General features: G+C 45.5%; 1 protein-coding gene across 1 annotated transcript in view; it reads left to right on the top strand.

Moving 5' to 3' along the window:
* Nucleotides 1-22,022, top strand: part of SMOC1 (SPARC related modular calcium binding 1) — a 91,483-nt gene that overhangs the window by 65,935 nt on the left and 3,526 nt on the right. The window contains exons 8-11 of the mRNA XM_010574269.1: nucleotides 1,379-1,571; nucleotides 2,482-2,564; nucleotides 6,192-6,297; nucleotides 15,925-16,172. Of these exons, the coding sequence (XP_010572571.1) occupies nucleotides 1,379-1,571; nucleotides 2,482-2,564; nucleotides 6,192-6,297; nucleotides 15,925-16,172 (630 nt within the window). The remainder of the gene's footprint in view (nucleotides 1-1,378; nucleotides 1,572-2,481; nucleotides 2,565-6,191; nucleotides 6,298-15,924; nucleotides 16,173-22,022) is intronic.

Here is a 22,022-nt window from a genome sequence, read left to right as displayed (position 1 = left end):
TCAGTGTTGAAGCATTTTATGTATTGAAAGCTTGAGGGGACTCTTGGCTGTGGCAAAGAATTTCAGATGTTGTGGCTTATTTATAAAAAGAAAAGAAAAAACACACTAAACTGCAAGAGAGAGGAAAGCTAGGGAAGGAGAGAACAACTGTTCCTGCTTCTATTTTTGTCACGCTCCTAATGATAAAAGTTAGGAGTTACACCGTTGTCTTTTTTTACCCTAGACTTAGACATGTTTTAAATCCCGTGATCAGCTGCCTTGACTGCTTTCTGTCCTACATGCACGCTTTTTTCTCTCTGTGCTACCTTCAGTGGTTTCTAAAGTTTAAATAATTTTCCTACTCCTCAAAGGGCCAGAATGTTTGAAGACTTCTAATTGAGAACTTCCGGCTGTTAAGCCAAATAGCTCTTAACGAACCACAGGTACTCTGTGCATCTCTTCCCCTTTTAATGGCTGGTCCATATAAGAGGCAGCAGCCTGGCACCTCTCCATGCATCCGTCGCTCCTCTGCACGCGGTGGCTGAAGAGGCAGCACTAGGGTCGAAGGTGGCAGGCTGGCTGCAGAAGCCACTTCTGGGCTTCTTTCTGTTCTCTGGTGCATGCCATCTGTGTACTCTGTTCTCTGGTTGATGATGTCTTTGGAAATAACCTTATCTGTGTAATAAGCTATTAAGGGACAGGGTCCTACCTACCCCGTGGTAGGAAGCAATGTTGGGTTCCCTGTTTTCCAGGTGAAGACAAAGGTGGAGTGTGCTGGAGAGGTGATGGCAGTATAGGTAGAATGGGATATCCCATTCTGTTTCTTGCTGAGGTGTGTGCAGGTGCGCTCTGCACCGGATAAGGCAGTGTTAAAACAAAACCTTCTGCTCCTCTTGGGATTGTGTTGGAGAGATGCTATTGAGAGGGGAGAGTGCATTGCAGTCTGCAGAAAGAGATGTGGCGTAGGGCAGGGTGTTTGCCCTTGTGTTTGAAAATACAAGTCACAATTTAGGATCTTTCAGTATGTGAAAACATCATCTGGGAAATGCTTACCCCGTGGCTGCAGCAATAGTGAATTATTGTTATCTGATAGCTCTGCTCCAAAACCCAGCTGAATGGGAACAGTTTTTCCTGCTGTTCCTGGCTTGCCAGGCACTTGGCAGTCAATGTCTATAATCCATAATCTTCTTGTGTCACAGCTAAATGTAGGAGGAAGCTCACTAACCAGAGGTCCCCGAGTCCCTAGGGATGTGGACTTACTGGTGTTTGCTGAGAAGGAAACAGACACAAAGGTCTCCTGATGTGAAGGATACCCATATCCTGCTGAGCTGAGGAAGATGATCTTGATTTGATTTTTTTTTCTCCACCCCCCCCCTCCAACCTCCCTCCCGTCTTCCAGAGAAAGTTCACTCCTGTGACCAGGAAAGGCAGAGCGCCCTGGAGGAGGCCAGGCAGAATCCCCGCGAGGGTATCGTCATCCCCGAGTGCGCTCCCGGAGGGCTCTACAAACCAGTGCAATGCCATCAGTCGACTGGGTACTGCTGGTGTGTCCTCGTGGACACGGGACGCCCGCTGCCTGGTACTTCCACTCGGTAAGAGCTATAGGCCTGGTGAGATGCCTGCGTGGAGAAGATGACTTATAAAAAAAATACTGTAGCTATATCAGATAAGTTCCTGCTTCTAGAGCAGTCAGCTCTGTACTACCTTCCCTAGAGCTCACAACACTCTCTGTGATGTTCCCTGTTGAATGTTACTCTGCAGCTCCCTCTCTGTAGGAGTTGGTGCATAGTAACTACTGCCCTTACTTTCCTCCGTGTTAAGTATTCAAGCCAATCGGCCTTTTTTTCTCTGGCTTGCAGCTTTTGGGCAGTAGCAGGAAACAGGGCTTTTCTCAAGAGTACAGATCAGGGGCATGAGCAGTGAAAAGGCAAGTGGCTTTGGTGCATTATCCTCTGCTTTATACTTCCATGCTGCAGCCGCTTGGACCCTCACCAGTACAGATTTAGAAGACTGCTTGGTTGTGCATTCATGGATTTTAAACCAGTGATAGATTTTTCTTTAAGTTACTCTGTATCTTAAAACTGCCTGGGGAATCTTTTTTCACTTGGGCTTTGGAAAGAAACTGTGGGTCTGGCAAATTATAAGAACAGGCCAGTAGGATTTGGGACCTAAACTCTGCTAGATACAGTGATTCTGCAGAACATGGACAGCTTTGAAAAAAAGCTCAGCCTGTGCCTACAAGAGTTGGAAGAGGGCCTTGTGCTGTTTGTGGGTTTGGGTTGGTAGCTGATTCTGGACTTCAGAGTATGCTCTTCCTTCTCTCTCCAATTCTGCTGCTGTTACCAACTGTCCGTAAACAGACAGATGCTTGAGAATAATATTTCTTCTGCAGATTTATTGGTTTCCCCTGCAGTAAGCAGATAAGACACAACCCCTTAGCAATGATCTGATGACACTAAAGCTATATCACATAGTTTAGCATCTGCTGTTCTCCTTTTTCAGCTATGAGACCCCAGTGTGTGAAAGCGATGCCAGATCGAAGAGCACAGAGATTGATGATCCATTCAAGGACAGAGAACTTCCAGGTCAGAGAGGAACGAGATCCTGTCTCTGCCTTCTTCCCTTGTCTCACCTTGGGACTCTTAAGGGGCCAAGAATATTGTTGAGGAGATGCGGGATTTCCCTCACCATGCATGTTTTACCATGGGTTTTATTCTGTGTTATTTTGGATCACCTCCAGTGTCAGCAGTGAACTGGAAAAGGCTGGGAGTGTCTTGGGGGCTAGTTTATTGCCTGTCTGCCCTTTGAAAACATGTCTGGGATCAGAATTTTCAGGAAAGAAACTGGGATGCCTGGAGGTCCCGTGGGGGAAGAACGGGCTCAGCATTGAAAGTTCTTCTTCAAAGTCTGGCCAGGACAGGATTCTTTCCATTTAGCAGGGATTTTCAGCAGCTTGGTGCCCCCTGAGCAAGGAAAGAGGACACAGCTGGCAATTGTCCGTGGACCAACTGGCTCCCTGACACTGCATGGACCAGGCAGGGCAGCGTTTCTGGTGCACTAAGGTCCCTTAACTAATGCTGGCTCCTCACTTAATTGGACTTTATCCCTTATTTTCTGCCTGTGACCTGCTTTATCTCCCATTGCTGCTTGTTTTATATTCTGCTTTTTGCCTCTTAACGGAGTGACAAGCCATAGTTTACTGTTCGCCTACCTTGTTTCTGCTAGGAAGATGTGCTGGGCATAGGTGTCTGTGCAGCTCTTAAAAATGCTATTCTACCAGCCTGTGCTGGTTTTGCCTTCCTGACATCTTTCTAAGGAGCAGAGTGAGTGTGCCCTCACTGACAGGTCAGCCGTTGCTCTTCTGGGTGGGGCTGACTGCTTGAAAACAGAAGCTACAGTGAGTCCCTCTCCACCATGAGGGAATGGTAGAGACCAAGAACTCTGCAGAAAGAGCTGGTAGCTCTGGATCCCCTTCATTTTCTCCTGGCCCTTTCTAGGGCTAGCATAAAGTGAGTTGTCTCTGAGCAAGTTAGCAAAGGAAATGAGATTTGTTCCAGATCTGCCTTCTGTGTCTCCTAATTCTTCTTCTGCCAGCTCCTGACCTTGGGCCCCATAGCTTTCTGCTTAGCAACTCTGCCCTCAGCAGGGCTCTCTTCTATGCAGCTCCTCATTTTTCACAAGTCACGTAGAAATTTCCTATCTGCTTCCCTCTCACATTTGAATGAAATTGGCCAATTGGTTCACGTATTATTCTGGGGGGTAGAGGGAAGGAGAGGGAAACCAGCTAAATGATTGCATTAAGGCTCATTTCCTTAGGAAATCACGCTAAAATAGAATAACCTTACTTCCTTTCTTCCCTACCCCCTTCTTCCCTTGCTTTACTGCCTCTCTGTGCGCTTCCCCCCTGCCTCTCCAGAACTCCTCTGTGGAAATCCTTTTGCTCTTGGGCTTTTTCTTTGAGAGTCTCTTTCTGATCTCTCAGAAAGACAGTATGGTTTCATTTCCCTTCGCCCTGCCCTTCTGCACTGCAGCTAGACAAGGGGACAGGAACTGCTTGACGCAGGAGAGGACACGTGATGCTGTGTAGCTTAGTGGTCTGGTCCCAGCATCAGACCCCAGGAGAGTTCCCCTCTCAGCTCAAGCCACTTTTCTGTGCCTGAGTAAACTTTCAGCTCTGTGCTTGGCTGCATTGGCTGGCATGATGGTTCCTGTCACTGAAAATACCCTTGTCTATGGAGAGACCAGGAGATGGAGGACCTGATCCTGGTTTGTCTGCCTGAGAGATGCTGTGCTGCGTGATCTTTTGATGCAGACTTGAGGTTTGTTTGATTAGATGCCCTTGTATGCAAAAATTCACTGGTGAGCCAGAACTGCAGGGGGTGAGAGAGGATGTTTCTTTTTATTTTTTCCCCCGCTCTTATTTCTTAGCAGAACTGAATTTTAAGAAAAACCCCTCTTTTAATTTGAGACTGATCATTCCATTTGCACTCAATTCTGTAAGGGGGACCCCATACCTTATTCCTCTTCTAGAGGTTTGCCCAGTCTTCAGACTCTCAGTGCTGCAGGCTGTGTGCACCTTGACCTGTGTGAAGAGACCCTGCAGAGGCCAAGGTGGGGGAGACATAAGTCCAGATCCTTGCACACCTACACATACCCTCTTCACAAACTGTGTCATGGCTGTGGCCAGAAAAAAGAAAAAAAGAAGGAAGGAAAGTGTTGCTTGCACATAGCAAATGGCAAGCTGCTAATTCCTGCAGACGGTGAGATGCTGAGGCCCCAGGGAGATGACTTCTAGCAAATGGTTTTTCAACCTTCTCATTACTGCAACAAAAAGCTCCTTTAAGTGAGTGGTCTACTCTGGCTGCCATAGCAGCTTACCCATTACAATGCTGACATTTTCTGGACCATGTGCCAAACGAGTGCTGAGGGGGGTGTGTGTGTGTGTAATGCACATAATATGGAGACAGGCGAGGGACTGTTGGTTAGCTATTGCAGAGAACAGAGCCTGTAATACAGCAAAGGAGGGAGTTTTGTCAGATCAATTTGCAAGCTGCTTTCAGCTGTCAAGGGATTACAGTAAGTTTCTGGTGCTCTGTTTGGGGTACACGTGCTTCTCTGCTTGTCCGAGAAAAGCAGGAAGTGTTGACGCTGCTGTGTGTTGCTGGGGGAGGCTGTTGTCTGGTGTCTGCTGCCGTAATCAGCTGACTAATTGGTAGTGCATGGTGGTTTGGGGAAAGAGAAGAGGTGAGGGATGTCGTGATGGCTTCTCTGTCACATCAAGAGGAGACAATAGGACGGGAGGTGATGGATTCTGGACAATAGTTTTGGAGGTGGTGGGTTGAAGTTAAGTATGCTCGTTCCTTGGTAGCCTAGAGCAATTGTTACGGTATTAATGTGGTAGTAAATGAAGCATGCTTTTGCTCCTTTAAGAAGCAAGGAAACAGCGTAGATTGCCTCATAAAGGTGAGGAGATGGAGAATTTCGTCTCTGCTGTGTCATAACAGGCTGGCACTGTTCAGGATAGGAGGCTCTGTCAGTCTGTGGTTATGACGGTGGGGAACTAGACAGCCTCAGCACTAAGTAATGGAAATGGTTACCAGGCTTGTCTTCAGCCCGCTTTGTCCTGGTTAAGCCAGCAGTGACTGGGGGCGATTACCTCGTGTCGACTTAGACTGACATGTTTCCCATGCAGTGTGATCATGCAAAGAACTGAATTATTGTGGTAGCTGCTGGCAGGCAACCCTCTCTGTGCCTGAACAGGAGAGTGCAAGCAGCAGTCCTTGCTTTGGCCCGTGCTTTGGGAAGCTTTAAGCTGTCAGTTAGGACCTCAGAACAGCCATGTTTGCCGAGGAAGATGACCCAGGAGGTAATGAGTTGTTTTGTAAACTTCTCTACAAATGTCACCATGGGAACTCCTGTCTGCCAGGCACTTCCAGCACATCCCTGTGGTTATGCTGGTAGAGAACTGGGAGCGGCCATAAAGCTAACCACACAGTCTTCCTGCCAGATATTGTTGGTGACCCTGTGTGTGCCTGGACAAAAGCTGCAGGACAAACTGCCATGCAGAGAAACCCACTGAGGGATTCTTTTGCTTTTCCTTAGGGACCGTGATGATGACTGCCATGTTACAAACAAAGGAGGTTCTGGCTGAACTGGGCTAGGAGACCAATCCTGTGTATTCTTGCATTAAACCTCCTCTTTTCTCTCTGCAGGCTGCCCAGAAGGGAAGAAAGTTGAATTTATTACCAGCTTACTTGATGCTCTGACTACGGACATGGTACAGGCTATTAACTCAGCAGCACCTACTGGGGGTGGGAGGTGAGTCCAGACAGCACTCAGGCTGAATGCCACCGAGGCGGCTGCAGAGCTCGGGGTGCCCCCGAGGTGGGGGCGGGAGGGGAAGGTGTTGCTGTGTGCTGGTTCAGGTTCCTCTGGGTTGCTGGGAGAGGAGCTGAGGCTGCATCTTCAGCCGCTGCTCTGTCCTGTCGTCCTAGCCCTGCCTGCCTCCTCCCAGCCCTCCTCCCTGGCAGCTGCTCCACCATAAAGGTTAGTATAGCCCATTTGAAGTGTGAAATGAGAGCTCAGTGGGAGGAAGTGGCTTGTTCTTTTGTCCCCTGGTGCATGAAAAGACCTAATAAAATGCAAATGGATTGAAGGAGACCGTGTGGCCTAGTGGCTACCACAGGGAGCGAAGAATGTGAACTGAATTCTTGGCAGTGCCAGTGCTGTGGTTTTGCTGTGGGCCTGGAGCCAGCCTGCCGATGAGGAGAGGAGCTGTTTTTCACGGCCCTCCCCTCTGACCAGCTGCCTGTTCATCCATCCCTCTTCGAAGGAGCAGCAGGTCAGGCCTGTTGCAAGAGGTGGGCAGAAGTCTGCGTTTCTGGGGAACTGGAGAAAAGCTGAGGTCTTGTCTCCCCCTTCTGCTTGATAACAGCAAATCCCCTTAGCGCAGCAGCTGCAGTGCTGCTGCAGGACAGGCCATTGAGAATGGACTGTCATGGATTTAAAAGTGCTGTGTTGCCTTGGCTAGGCAGGGCTTCTATGCTTCTGGATTCCCCCAACTATAAATGGAGTCAGTGCTAGTTTAGCACGCAGGGATGCCACAGCGACTAGTGTGCTCGTGTTCATAGGGGTGTAGAGATGAAGGAGGTGCCTCTGTGCATGTGTTACTTCCGTGGGTACTGCTCCAAGGTACTGAGAGTAATTTTGATCCCCTGCTTTCCTCTTTCAAAATGTAGAAGGAAGCTGTGCCATCTTTAACTACTTAAGACGAAAAACTTCCTGGGTGGCACCTCTGTGCCCCTTGGTTTCAGTATGGATTGCTTGTGAACCCATATGGTTTTAACTTCGCATTTGGACCTTACAAATCAGGCCAGTGGCTGAGTGCCTGCACGCTGAATATTCTGTAACCCATCGAATTAGCAGTATTCGCCTAGCATGTCTGTATTCATATAAACAGGATGAAAAATGCCCCAAGGATGGGAAATAATGTTGTTCTCTCCCAGCCATAAGCTTTCCAATGTCAATTCTGTCTAATTTGCATGGTTCAAATGCAATGGGTAGGGGTGGCGGGAAGCCCTGGAGAGTATCTGATATTTGTTCGGCATCTTTGGCACTGGGACTGAAGCCCAGCCAATGCCATCATCACTCTTAAAATAAAGCTTAATATAAACCAATATTGTAGAGACCAGAGATATATGCCCCCACTGCACTTCTGTAAACCAGCAGGCTTGCTTCCTAGTGTTACCCAAGCTTTGTGTATTTCTCAGCTTTCAATAGAGGCCTTTCTGATAGAATCTTTCACTGCCCAGCTCTTCACACAGTCGTCATGTTGATTTATTTTCAGCTCCAGTGTCAGCAGTCCAGTTGCAAGGGGAAAAAGAAATCTTTTAGCAGCCTGTCTTTTGTAAGGCGAAAGACTGCTACCACCCAAATACTCTGCCTGCCCACAGCCACGATTAAATTCAGGAAACTGCTCTGGCGTGAATTTCCATGTGCATCAGCTAGGCTAAGCGCATATCCCAAAGAAAGTGTGTCAAGCTTTTCCATCCCATCATGCCATGACGGGACCATTTATTTTGCAAAAACAAAAGCATTTCAAGGAATTTTTGGTACTTATATAAAATTTTAATCAGTACAGCTTTCATTTCATATGAATTTGCAGAATTGGGAAGCTGTCCCTGCATAATGAGTCCTGCTTTTCAAGTTTCCCAAGGGGAGGAATGTCCTGAGTCCTCTCTTCAGGAATATCTGAAATTGTCTGGGTGACCTGACTTGACTTTGGCACTGGAAATGAAAGCTCTTTTCAAAGATGAAGGGATATTTTACCTATAGGGTTAATCATAGGGCTAATTCATTTCCAACCTTAACAACTAACAAAATACTGGATTTACGACAGTGCTTATCCTGTATCTCCCTGGCCCAGGTTTGCTGAGAAGGTCATGTTGAAAAGAAAAGCTAGAGATCTGGCTATCTGATTTTTCTTAATGTCACTCATGTCAGTTTTAATGTCTTAACATCAGTTTTCTTATTTGTGAGGCAAGCTTCACTTATTGCAGGCTCTTATCCATCTTTGCCATAACGATGGCAGAATAGATTCTGTATTTAAACACGCCCTGGTTCCCTCTGTAGCCTTCCTCTTTCTGTTCCTTTACAGTGTTCAGCATTTCATCCTCCTGGGCCTTTTTTAGAGTTTGAACAAATGCACCCAATGATCCAAGGTAAATTTTTAATGTATCACTAGCAAAGCTTGTGCCTGTTGCAGGGGGCAGGCCAAGCAAACAGCAAGCCGTACTCCCATGTCAGCTCGCCCTATATGTTGTCCTATGTATTTTAATCAGTCAGAGAAGCAGCAAGTAGGAGTTTTGGGGAAGGGGGGGGGACTATTCCTGTTTCTCCGTGGCAGCAGAGAGATGATGCTGGCATACAATATGTGTCTTTAGTAGCAACATTAAAGTATAGCACCAAACGCAGAGAAGAGCCTTTCCAAAATGTCAAGGACTGAAAAAGCCTAACAGTGAGAATCTTAAGGAGCTCAGCCTTCCTTAGTGTATTAAAAGAAAGGGAAAAAAGGTTGAAAGATGATGTCATATAATCTGAGTATCTCCATAGGGACAAAAGCTCTGCAGGCTCTTTAGTCTAGCAGGGAAGAACATGATTAGCTGAATATAAACAAACTTGTGATCAAAATTTCTTTAAAGCGAGGGCAATTCTAAGGCAGAATGAAGTCATGAGGGAGCTGACAGATTCCCTCTCTCTAAGGCTTTCATCTTAAGCCTGATGCCTTTCAGAAAGACTTGCTTTAGTCAAACCCAAGTTATGGTCCTAAGAGTAATTTGATTCACATTCTGTGAGTATGTAATACAGGAAATCAGATTAGATTACCCTGTCGCTTTCAGTCTTCACTCGTGTATCCAGATTCAAACTTCTTGCGTTTGCTAAGTGTCTTCATCTTCAAGACTTTACCTACTTATGCTGCAAAGCTATCTGTTGCCTTGCAGTTAATGTCCATGTTAGGGTTTTTCTGGGGGTGGGGGGAGCATGGGGAGAAATGATGGAGATCTGCATTTAAAGTACTACACAGAGCTGTGCTAAATTGCAGACTTTATACTTGGCACACACAGAAACAATCTAGTAGCAGCAAAGTGAGGCTGTACAACTTGGATTGCTGCAGGCCATGTAAGTAAAACCTGATAAGACCTTTTTTTTTTGTTATTGGGCATGCTTAAAACGGCCTTGTAATCCCTTATAGGTCTTGTCTCGTTTAAGCAAGTTCAAAGCTATTGACTTTAATTGAGTTACTTTTGCTTTACAATAATGTAAATGAGATGAGAACTTCCCTTCCTCATGGCCCTGGTTTATATTACAGCAAAATAGCCAAGTAGACTTCATTTAGACTTTTGAAACAGAAAATCTCTGGTAAAATTCGTTCTTAATTTTAAGTTTATGTAATAACTCCAAGGCACATCTTGTTACTGTATGTTTTCAAAGTAATTGAGGGAGCGCTTGTAGGAAATTGGTTTATTAACCAGTGTTTAGTACCCTTTTTGAAAAAACGCATCATTGAAATTGTTCATGTATAAACCCTATATAATAAGAGCAGGACTTTTTAAAATTTAGACTTCACTTTAGTACATTTTAGTCTATTTTCTAACTCTGACATATTCATATCACACAGGGCCTAAACTAAAATAGACCAAAGGGGGATCCCAGCCTGGGTGTCCCTGATCTGAGAAACTCTCTTTGGTCCCTGCCAATTCAGAAATGAATTTTAGTTGCCAAAATACGTGCACTATGGCTTGCTACATTATCAGCAAAAATATTCCTGCCCTGTGGAATTTAGGGTTAAAAGGGCAGCTTACAACAGCCACCCTTATCATGTAACACAGCGGCTGTGTCCCTTCATTTTAAGTCGCCAATTATTCCTCATGTAATAGCCCTAAAAAATACTTAAGAAAATTGCCCCCAAGGTTCCCTTTCATGCTCTAGTTGAGCAGTCTGAAGCAGGCAAGCACAGCTCAGCACATCTCCAGGGTGTTCTGAAGCCGAGCCATGTTTTAATAAAGATTGACGCTTTCGAACAGTGCAGGGAAGTTAATGCCCAACTCCTATTGCATTTCAATTGAAGTGGGATACCAACTTCTCTTTGTGCTCCTATGGAAATTCTAGCCTAATTAAAGATACGGGAGAGTTCATGTAAGAGGACAATCTTGAACAGTCAATGAGGAGTGAAGGGAGGTGATTTTTAAACCTTCTAAATGATTTATCCCACAATCTTCAGAGAAGTGTTCGGAATAATGTTTCATATACAACTTAGCTGGAGGAGAGGAAGAAACTGGGCCTGTAATAGGAAGATAACTTAAGTTTTAACTGTAGAGGAATTATGCATTCCCCGTAATGAATTTGGACTGCATAGTACCCTTTTGTTTAGTCTGAACACAGTTTAGTTTTTTGTTGGCTTCTTGATTCTTTGGCTACAGGAAAGGGAGAATAATAAAACAGATACGGGATCCTTTTGCAATTCCATTAGAGTAATACTCTTTGATTCAAGCCATGTTCCACCACTACAGCCTTTAACTTCAGAATAGACAACCGCGAAGAACAAGAAAAGGAGACTAAAAAGAGGAAGCAGAGCAAGAACAATTCTGAATTTTAATTCCGTTTGTTAAACTCATTGCTTTCCACCACTCCCCACAGGCACCTTGGTGGACATCATCAATGCTGTCATGGGTGTTGACTGGCAGGGTCAGTCCTGTCATTTCTTTAGCTTTGCTCCAATCTGTTCTTCATTCAGCAACAGCACCAAGCAATGTATATACCCTTGCAAAATATTTTCAATTCATAGAAACCTACAACTTTAACTCCTGTAGACATCCTGACCACAAACATACCTTGTGTGTTAGGAGTGGAAGCTGGACTAATTTTTTTTTCTACTCTGTCACTTCTGCTAGCAGCTTCTTGTCCATCAGTGTTCTTCCATCCTGGAATAGCTCCCTCTGGTTTATAGTGTCTGTTTGCAGTCCTGTTGGGTGATGTTAGGCTGGTCTTACTCCCCTCCTTCTGCCTCAGCTGCTATTGTTGCTACATAAAGTTTATATTACAAAAGAATAGGTTTTCTAAAGGTCTTCAAACAGGTGATCATCTGCTGGGTACTTCAGAGTTTGCAACCTCGCTTTCTGTCAAAGCAGTATTTTGTATTAGGATTTTCTGTCACTGCAGCAGTACTGTAGGTCCATGCAGCCTTTGCAGTGGGATGCAGTGGGGCTGCAAGTATTCAGGGAGCAAAGGATCAGCTTTGGTAGGAATGGACTTCAGTTTACTTAGTAAAATTTAGTGGGACGTATTACACTTTGACAGCACAGTTCGATGGAGGATAATGTGATTGCACACTGTACACGGTTCTGTATGTGAGTAATGTCTGACATTTGCTGCTTTTGTATACTTTACCCTATATACCTCCCCTTCTTCCCTGCTCCTTCCCACTGAGTTAACTCCTCCTTTCTTGCAAGGGGCCTCAAGGGCTGCAAAGCGTTACAGACTGCATGCAAAGTGCATATTCAAGCTGTCTATTTGATGTTTTGGCATATTCTTCTCTCTCTGCTCCAGAATTCAGTGCAGCTGCAAAAGTGCATGCCCGTGTCTTTTCATAGCCTCTTTGCTTTCTGCCTGTACCCCTGTTACACCAGCTGGTATGAAGGTATTCTGTAGAAGTGTCTTGATTGGAAAATAGTATTGTTAAAAGTAATAGTACCTTAAACCATATCTCCAAGCATAAGCCACCTAAGAAATAAGTATTCTCCTCCTATGAGGGAGCTGATAGCACATTATACAGGAGGAGGAGCAAAAGCCTACTTAGAGAAGACTATATACTTGATGCCAACAAATTTGTAAGAAAGCTGAGACAGCAGGTTCCCTGTCCTAGACTGTTAATGACAGACCATGCTTCTCTTCATTGTTGGACCGTGGGTGGGCTTGTGCTGCATAATGCAGCTAAACTTGCTGGCTTACGTACGGCAGCAATCCAGCAATAGCAGGTTAGATTTGGAAAATCAGCTCGCACAGAGCTCTTTGCTTACCAAGCACTCATTCTTTAGGATTGATTGTTTTGCCATAGAGTTCTAAAGAGAAACAATTAGGAAGAAAAGTGAGTACAGCTGTAATGTAGTCAACATGAGAAGACTGTCTGCATTTTGGTAATGTCTGTCTTTGCTAGGTCTTACAAAGCTGCTGCAGCACTGGAGTGAGAGACTGGAATTCAGTGGATTTTTGTGTGACTGGTGTAAGAGCAAGAGATGTTGTTTTGCTGGGGGTTGAGAATGTACAAAGCAGCTTTGTTCTCTTTTGGTTTTTCTGATCCCTTTATGGTCTGAATGAGTAGAGAGGCAGCCCAACAAATGAAGTTTGCGTGAGGGCTGATCTATTTCTCATGCAACAGCAATGGAGAGGTAGTAGAGGGAAATTCCCCTGGAATACTCCTGCAAAGCCTGTGCTTGCAGGACAGCTAGAGCCCCCAGATTTATTTCAGATGACCCAGCAGGTGTGGTGGTTGTCACGGCACATCATCAAAGCTGGGCGGCTTAGCAGTGCTGTGAAGTTGCATCAATTCTTGTTTCACGGATGGTGCATAAGTGTCTTGCATGGGCAGCCGTCAAAAGTCAAGATAGTTAGATGTGGTGGTGTAACCTCAGCCTTCTTTAGCGTATCATGTAATTTCACGAGCCAGGGAGATATGGCTGCACTGAGATGATGTGGATCCTTCCTGTGCTGGGATTCTGGATGATCATCAGAAAGGGCAACCAACTCAGGAACTGCAGTCCTGCTAAGCCAGCCAACAGGAAATGGTAGAAACTCAGAAATGGCTATACCTTCCTTCCTCTTACAATCACAGCAATTAAACTAACTCCCTTTAGCTCCATTAGCATGCTGCAGTTTTCAGCACGAGCTCTCAGCATGTTTGTAATGGCAAAAATTGATATATCATCACCTCATGAGTCAATGTATTTGTATTAGCCTGTGGATTTCCCTGATGTTCTTTATGGAAGTGCTAAAGAGAGCTATATTGCTTCTCTTGGTAACTCATCAGAGCTCCTCCTTGGTGTGCCTCTGAAGAAGAGGCTCTTCTAAGTCCTGCTTCTGAGTGTCTCTTCAGCAGGTAGAGGGAAACTCGTGTTCCTATCGTCTTTCTGCTGTTGGTTCTAAGATGCTCTGCTATTTTCTCCATTTCTGCCTCTCCAGTTGTGGGCCTTCAGGAAACAAAGGGCAGACAAAGGTGTGGACAAGGGGAATCTCACATGCAAAAGCTCAGGTTTTATTCCTCTATCTCAGCAAAAGCAGGATATTGGCCCTTGCAATACAGGAATTCCCTGTGGCTGTTGGAAATGTGCTGGTCTTCAAATGATAGCCAGTTCATTTCCAAAAGGGAGAGAGGCCAGTGACTGTGTTCATAAATGTCATAAAAACAAGCCACAGGATGTGTTTTTATTCTCTCCTGTCATCCTGGTCTTCACATACAGTTTCAAGGCTCTGAAAAACCTGGGCACTCCCTTAGCTTTCTGGGGAGATTTTTGCAATTTCTGCTTGTCCATAGGTGGCTCCAGGGGCTTGCCTTGTATTTTGGCTCCCCAAACTAAGCCAAACTGATTCCCAACCTCTTCTTCCTCCCCCACAGTGTTTATCCCACTGTACATTGACCAGATGCTGTGACTGAATGCCAGGCTGCTTCTCAGTTAAAAACTAAATGATGAAGGAGATAGTTTGAAATAAAACCTTGGGAAAAATGTGGTGCAGTTTATTTGCCTCTCCTTACTGTGTGTGATTACTTGTTTCGAGGATCCAGATGTCTCTGGATAGGGGCTACCTTTCTAAATTGTATCCTCGTTTGTAAAAGCTATCAGAGAAGGTTAACGGGGATCTCTGATCTCCACCTAAGCTCCAGTGCTTGCTTTCTGCATGTTGCAGACTCCCCTTCACTAGTGATTTAAATTACTGTGGCAGTAGGGTAGGTTTTTTCTTTTTCAGGCTCTGCAGCTGTGTTTTAGAGGCAAAACTGGTCATACTGGAAGGTGAAAAGAATTTTCTTCCTTCCAGTTCCCAACAAAGAAATTTTCAGTGACCGTTTAAATATATATCCTACCAGTATCTGAAACAAGGTTGGTGACAGTCTTAAAGTGCATTTTATAAGGTACCTGGGTTCATACTTCCCCATCAGCTAGAATGCTGAAGCACACCAGAATCTGGCTGCCCGCAGCACGCAACTGACCCTCTCTCACTGCTGGGGAAGGAATTAGGCAGCAGCTGGAGGTGTCTCCTGGAATAAGTCAGAGCAACCACTGCCAGTGTAGTGTGTCTGACTACCTATCCACTAGTTTCCATGCACTGAAATGCTTTATTCTAGTGAGGAAAAAGGCTCAAGTCTCAGCCTCATTTCAGCATTATTTCAGCTTTCTCTGTTGGCACACTCATCACATGGAGAAAAGACGGACTAGCTTAGTGTGATTTTTAAAGAATTCTTCTTTAGAAAGAGTTTCTTCCCTGGTTCTCTGTATCACTGAGGAATAACCCCTTTCCCACTGCTGTTGCAGAACACCAGATGCTGCTTAAATGGTACGACATAACAGTGCCTGTTCAGTGTTGGCTTGACATTGAACGGCAGCATTCTCTATTTGTGGATCTTCAGCTGTTGCTTTTCCTCCTGCTCCTCTTCTCCTCCTCTCTGATATTGTTTGTTGTTGTCCACAGAAAGAAAATGTGAGCCAAATAACGCCAAACTTGTAATATCACAATGAGTAAGAAATTAAGCAAACTGAAGTTGCCAGTTCCGTAGTATTGCTTTTAATGGATTTGTGGTGCTTGTCTGCTGTGGAATTCTTGTACATAAATCAACCATGTGAAAAGCATTAAATATGCTGAAAATACAGCACAGGAGTTCTGATCATATAAATAGATACAGCAGGAATGTTGCATCTTGCCAAGGACATTTTCAAATAATGAATGTGTCTTGCATGAAATGAATTTGTTCCCTTTCTGAAGTCTAGATGTTGCTATCACAGAAACTACCATGACAGCTGACAGTCATGGCTTTCCTGCTGGTAACTCGAGTGAGAGTCCAAGGGTCAAAAGGACCACAGAGGTTGCCTCCTGCCCTCTAAAGAGAGATCATTCTGGGATTAGGCAGAGTTTCAGCAACTGGTGTGAGGAGAACTGGAGCTACTGAGGGTATCAGTCTCCAGGAATCTCTTGGCACCACTTGTTAATGCTAAAGGACATTTTTAGAAAATGTTCATCTCTCTCAAAAGAGCCCAGCTAAAAGGAGGAGATTGTAAGACCTGCGTATTTTGCCGGCTTTAAGCATGGCATAACGCGTGTCAGCTCTGGCTCCTCAGCATGTGCTTGACAGCGTTGGTGAGAGCACCCACTTGTTGGGGGCCTGTGCTTCCTCTGTTCCAGGTTCTCTGAGCCAGACCCCAGCCACACACTGGAGGAGCGAGTGGTACACTGGTACTTCAGCCAGCTGGACAACAACAGCAGTAATGACATCAACAAGCGGGAGCTGAAGCCTTTCAAGCGTTACGTAAAGAAGAAAGCCAAGCCCAAGAAATGTGCCCGACGTTTCATTGACTACTGTGACCTCAACAAGGACAAGTCAATCTCGCTTCAGGAGCTGAAGGGGTGCTTGGGAGTCAGCAAAGAAGGAGGTGAGTGCTTTTGCTTCCCCGTTGCATGAGAGTGAAAGACTGACATTGAGTTACAGCAAACTCAGGAATCTCTTTTCTCCCAGGTGCCACGGTTTGTGTGAGAAAATGAGTGGGATTAATACCCTGCCATGCAAATGTAGTTCGTTATTTGCGTTATGGCTCTGTCTCACATCCCTTATGATGGGCCTTTGTGCTAAGCACTATACAGAAACAGGGCAAAAAGATGAGCCTTGCGCAGAACCCTGCTTGTACTGTAGAAGTCCTTGGAAACCATAGTTCAGATCAGGTCCCTTCTGAGTAATACACTAACAATATTCTGTTGTCTCAACCATGTAGGTTGGATGATGTATGAGCCAGCACAGACCCAGTCCTTCTCCAGAGACCCTGTTGACTAACAGAAATAATATTTATTTTCATTGCTAAATCCAGCATGCAGGAAAGTGGATGACGCAGGGAGAACAACTCAGTGCAGGGCTGTGCTGTTACCCTTCTTCAGAGCTAAATTGCACTTTAAGATTGGGGGAGAAATAGGGCATATGAATAACATATTTTCCTTTCTGTTTAGTGCCTGAGCAACCAACTCACCCTCCTTCCTTTTCTTCCTCTTTCATCTTCACCTCATCTTCTGTTGGGACCTGGACCAAATTGATATTTTTGGAAATTTTATGAATTGAAACTGTTCAACCCAAATTCAATAATTATCAGTCATTCTTGACTGTGGGCAGACTTGCTTGGCAGGAGAAGGCAAACAGGGAGATTCCAGGGGACTAATTTCCTGTGCAGGTGTTTTGGCTGTGCAGACAGCTCTTGTTATAACCATCGTGCCAGTTGGGAAGGGTGGGTAGCTTGCTTTCGCCAGGCTTAACCTTTCCTTAGTTCTTTCCTCAGGTTTAGCACAAGTGGGAAGGGAGTCGGTGCATTTGGGTGTTGGGAAATTTTCTTTTCTAGGTGCTTTGTAAACATCTTAGTTATCATAATAAGCCTGTTGCATTACTCGTCAGCTGTGAGAAGCATTCAGCTTCACTAGCTCCGTGGAAGTTTTTTTCTTAGTCATCGGTACCTTACTGAGGAATGACATACCAAAATAGCAATCCTGTTCCTTAATTTTATTACCTTCCCAATAAGATGAATATGCCAAATGAGTTTTATTGCTATTTGGCCTGGAATAAGACCCTCTGGAATCTGCTGCCTTGGCCAACCAACTGTTCAAAATTTAGTTTATGGAAAGGGGGAAAAAAAAAAAAGGAGAGAAGGAAGAAAATGTGAATCTTTGAGCCTGTGTGAAGGGGAAAGAAAGTGAGACATTGTTGTGAGTGCCCAATTGCCCAACTATTTGCTGAGAACACAGCCTTGACGTTTCATGGTTTCTTCTGTTGTATGAGGACAGGATTGTGTGCAAAAGGGGGCTCTGACCTCATTTTGTCATACAGCTCCACATACCTACTAAAGGCCTGATAGAGCTTGAGGATCAAAGATAAATGGGTAAGTTATGTGGAAGGAGGACCGAGGGGGGCTAAAGGATGGTGAGGGCTAAAAAGACGTAGAGGGAGCAGTGCAGGGAGCAGGTACTAACATGTAGGAAAAAACTGAGTACTCTAGAGGTGCAGTAAGCAAGTTTGTGATGGATCTTTTTTAAGAAGTCATGAATTTGTGAGGTGATAGGTGATGTGTTTGCTCTACTTTCTATTCACAAGAACTTCTAAATTAAGAAATAATCGGTAGCTTACCACTTCTCCAGCTTTCCCTTATCCTGATCATGGGTGCATGCAGTCAGTCAACTAGTCCGTGTATTTGCTCTCCGTTTCTTTCTCCATACCGTGGCCTCCAAACATCTGCTGGGGCTGAGGTCACTGTGGGTCCAAGCCCAGAGCTAGTTCGGAACCTTTTTGATGACGTACTTTCAGTTGTAAACTGCCAGTCAGATGAAACAAAACTTTTCCTGGAAATGTTTATGTTTCAACAAAAGCTTTGCTGGAAACATTTTTCTGGTCTGGATTGTATGAGGAAGGGTTGGAGGGAGGCAAGGAAAGTCATCATTTCCCCTTGGTATACTTCATTATAAATGAACTTGCCTCAGATGTTCCAAATCCTGGTTGAGTATCCAGCAGCATAAGGACTAAAATTAAGCAGGTCATCATTCCGGGTGAGTGTGCCTCCTGCTAGGCAAACTGAACACTTGTAATGATTTTGAAAATAAAACTTAATACAAATTTTGTAGGATTTGGGATGCTGAGGAAAAAAAATGTTAAGGCTTCTGCATTTTTGTCAGTGTTTTGCTTTTGGGGTTGTTTTTGTGGCCAGTTCCATCCAAACATGGAAATAGTGTTGCTTGAAGGAAGCGCAGGGCATAGATAAATCAGCACTGTTATATGCCTCTTGGGCACTGGATAGTCTAAATAAATAAGACTTATGTGGGAGGATTCAGCTGGGATATTCATAAGGACAAAAACTAAACCTGAGCTCTCTCCAGCTTAGGATCAAATCTGTCTGAGATACCTAGTCCTGTCTGTCTGCCCCTCCTCAGCAGGTTCTTGATGCCTGTGGTAACCTAATATGTGGGTACTGCCAGCCAGTGGTTCTTCAGTGGGGAAAACAGCTATCCAGTCCACCAGCAACCCTTCCTCTTTTCCATCCTTATGATGACTGTCATGGTTTAACCCCAGCCAGCAACTAAGCACCACACAGCTGCTCGCTCAATCCCCTGCTCCAGTGGGATGAGGGAGAGAATCAGAAGGGTAAAAGTGAGAAAACTGGTGGGTTGAGATAAAGACAGTTTAATAAGTAAAGCAAAAGCCATGCATGCAAGCAAAGCAAAACAAGGAGTTCTTTCACCACTTCCCATCAGCAGGCAGGCGTTCAGCCATCTCCAGGAAAGCAGGGCTCCATCATGCCTAACAGTTACTTGGGAAGACAAATGCCGTAACTCTAAATGTCCCCTTCTTCTCCCAGCTTTATATGCTGAGTGTGACATCATATGGTATGGAATATCCCTTTGGTCAGCTGGGGTCAGCTCTGTCCCCTCCCAGCTTCTTGCAGAAGCAGAAAAGGCCTTGACTCTGTGTAGGCACTGCTTAGCAATAATGAAAACATCTCTGCATTATCAACACTGTTTTCAGCACAAATCCAAAACATAGCCGCATACTAGCTACTATGAAGAAAATTAACTATCCCAGCCAAAACCAGCACAATGACCTAGAAAGTGGCTGGGAAGTCAGCTAGGTCTAGTGGCCGCTTTGCACAGCTCTTGCCCCTCTGTTTAAACCAGATGTGTTTCTATCAGGGGCAACTCAGATAGAAGAATGCCATTCCTGGATCTCAGAATGGAGTAGCAACATAAAGCCAGCCTTTAAGGGCTTGCAGAAGTCTGCAAACGGTTTCTTAAAGGGGGACAGAACAGGCAAGGAGGGCTTGTAGCTCGGGGTACACCAGAAACAGTCTTTGCCATCATTTGATCTGGGATTGTCTGAGGAATTGTGGAAGGAAAACAGGCTGATTTACAGCCTGTTAAGTTAGGATTCATCAGTGCAGTCTGCACAACCTGAGTTAAGGGGGGAACCATCTGTGATCAAAGAACAAATTTAGCTCTCTGCATTAGTCAAAAGGCAGGGTCCTTGAGTGGAGATGGACACGCACTGTAAAGCTTTGCTGGAAAGTTACTGGACCCAAGATTAATTGGAGTCCAGTGATCTCGGAGAGGAGGACTGTAGATCTGAGCAAGGCTTAATATTAGTTGTGCTGGCTGCAAAATGCTGGAGTTGAGATTTACCTCTATATTCTTCCAAATTCAGAAGACAAAGTCAGCATTTTGTGCCTGCCCAAAGAGGAGCTAAGGGATTAAGCAGTGAAGAAATGTCCCTCCGCCAGCTGACGGGAAGTTTCCTTCTGCCAGTTCAAGATCCTGTGATTGCTTTGCCATCCAAGAGCTTGTCAGATGGTAGGTGTTGGGCACGCTTCATAGGCCTTGAGGACTTCTAGGGTGGAACCCAGCCTCTGTCTGTGCCAACAGCCAGCTACCAAGAGCGCAGTCCAGAAACAGGATCAAAATGTCTTAATTAAAAAGTGCGTGGGTGTGTGCATAATGAAACAGCATGTCACTTTCTACTGGAGCTGAGCAAATGCTTCAGAAAGAAGGAAAAGTAATGGACAATCTAAACATTTAATTCACCGATGTTTGGGACCCTTCTTGGTATCTGCAGAAGTAATTGATTCTCTGCGTGCTTGGGAGGCTTCTGGGAACGAGGATGCTCTGTACAACTGCTGTGCAAGCAGCTGTGTGGGAGCAGGTAGGAAGGAGCAGTCACCTGGGAAAGGCCTCTGGACCGATGATGGTAGAAGGCTGACAACGGTCTGAAAGGCTATGAGAAAACTGTAACCAGGTAACGACTGAGTTAATAAAAAGGAAATTCAGAGTATGTGTAATTACAATTAGATTAGAATGCGGATGAGGTCTATTGGTTCAGTGCTTGGTTTTGTTTGCCTTGTTCGGATATCCCCCTTTGGAGCTCAGCAGAGGTGCTGTAGTTTGTTGCCTTTAATCTTGAGGAAAGTTACTGATGGTTCGTATCAATCAGGACATCAGTATTGTGTTGAGAACACAAGATAAGGCTTGTGGTAGTGTGTTTCTCCCCCATCAAAGATGAGAGCTTTGCTCAGTAAGTCTGAGGCATCGTTTCTGCCTGTAAAAAGCTGGCGGGGTTTCCTTGGGGCTTTTCCTTTTGAAAGACACCTGGCCTACTCCACTGTGGCTAGAATTGTTACCCAAAATAGTGTAGTTGTGAGGCTGAGCAAATACTCTGCATTATGGAACTTACTGAATGATGGGATGTTGCCCTATAACAGCCAAGGGCTTCCCAGGTATACATTAGTAACCGGCTGTTACCGTCTGCCGTACCCCTTCCTCTCTTTCACGTCAGCTTTATGCTTGGTGCAGTGTCGTTTTGGTGGGGTTTTGTCGTCTGTAGGTATACGTGGCCGGCCTGTGTTTGTATGGAAGGCAGCCGGCTGAAGGCGATACTCTCTGCCTTCGGAGTGACAAGGGTCGTTTCCCAGCACGGCTGCGTGGGACCATACCCACGGCAAGCCCAGAGCCCTGCCCGGCTGCTGGAGGGGCGTGCGCTGCCCAGCCCGGAGCATCCCTGCCGTTTCACGGTGTCGTGGTTTAACCCCAGCCAGCAACTAAGCACCACGCAGCTGCTCACTCGCTCCCCCCCCATCCAGTGGGATGGGGGAGAAAATCGGGAAAAGAAGTAAAACTCCTGGGTTGAGGTAAGAACGGTTTAATAGAACAGAAAAGAAGAAACTAATAATGATAATGATAACACTAATAAAATGACAACAGTAGTAATAAAAGGATTAGAATGTACAAATGATGCACAGGGCAATTGCTCACCACCCGCCGACCGACACCCAGCCAGTCCCCGAGCGGCGAATCCCTGCCCCCCCCTTCCCAGTTCCTAAACTAGATGTGGCGTCCCATGGTATGGAATACACCGTTGGCCAGTTTGGGTCAGGTGCCCTGGCTGGGCATGAGAAGCGGAAAAATCCTTGACTCTAGTCTAAACACTACTGAGCAACAGCTGAAAACATCAGTGTGTTATCAACATTCTTCACATACTGAGCTCAAAGCACAGCACTGGACCAGCTACTAGGAACACCGTTAACTCTACCCCAGCTGAAACCAGGACGCACGGGTGCTCCCCGCCGTTTCCATCAGCTCCCGGCCGCCTCCCCGCCTCTTTCCGAAGGCAAGTGCGTCTCATTCACAGCAGCGCGCTGAGGCTCAGCCGCACTGGGTGCGAAAGGGCTTTTTTTTCGGCTGCCTTCTCGCTTGGCCGGGCGGGCGGGGGGGGG

Source organism: Haliaeetus leucocephalus, unplaced genomic scaffold, assembly GCF_000737465.1.
Source record: "Haliaeetus leucocephalus isolate CR32 unplaced genomic scaffold, Haliaeetus_leucocephalus-4.0 Scaffold417, whole genome shotgun sequence".
In the NCBI taxonomy this organism is placed as follows: Eukaryota; Metazoa; Chordata; class Aves; order Accipitriformes; family Accipitridae; genus Haliaeetus; species Haliaeetus leucocephalus.
This window is presented reverse-complemented; position numbering and strand designations above follow the sequence as displayed.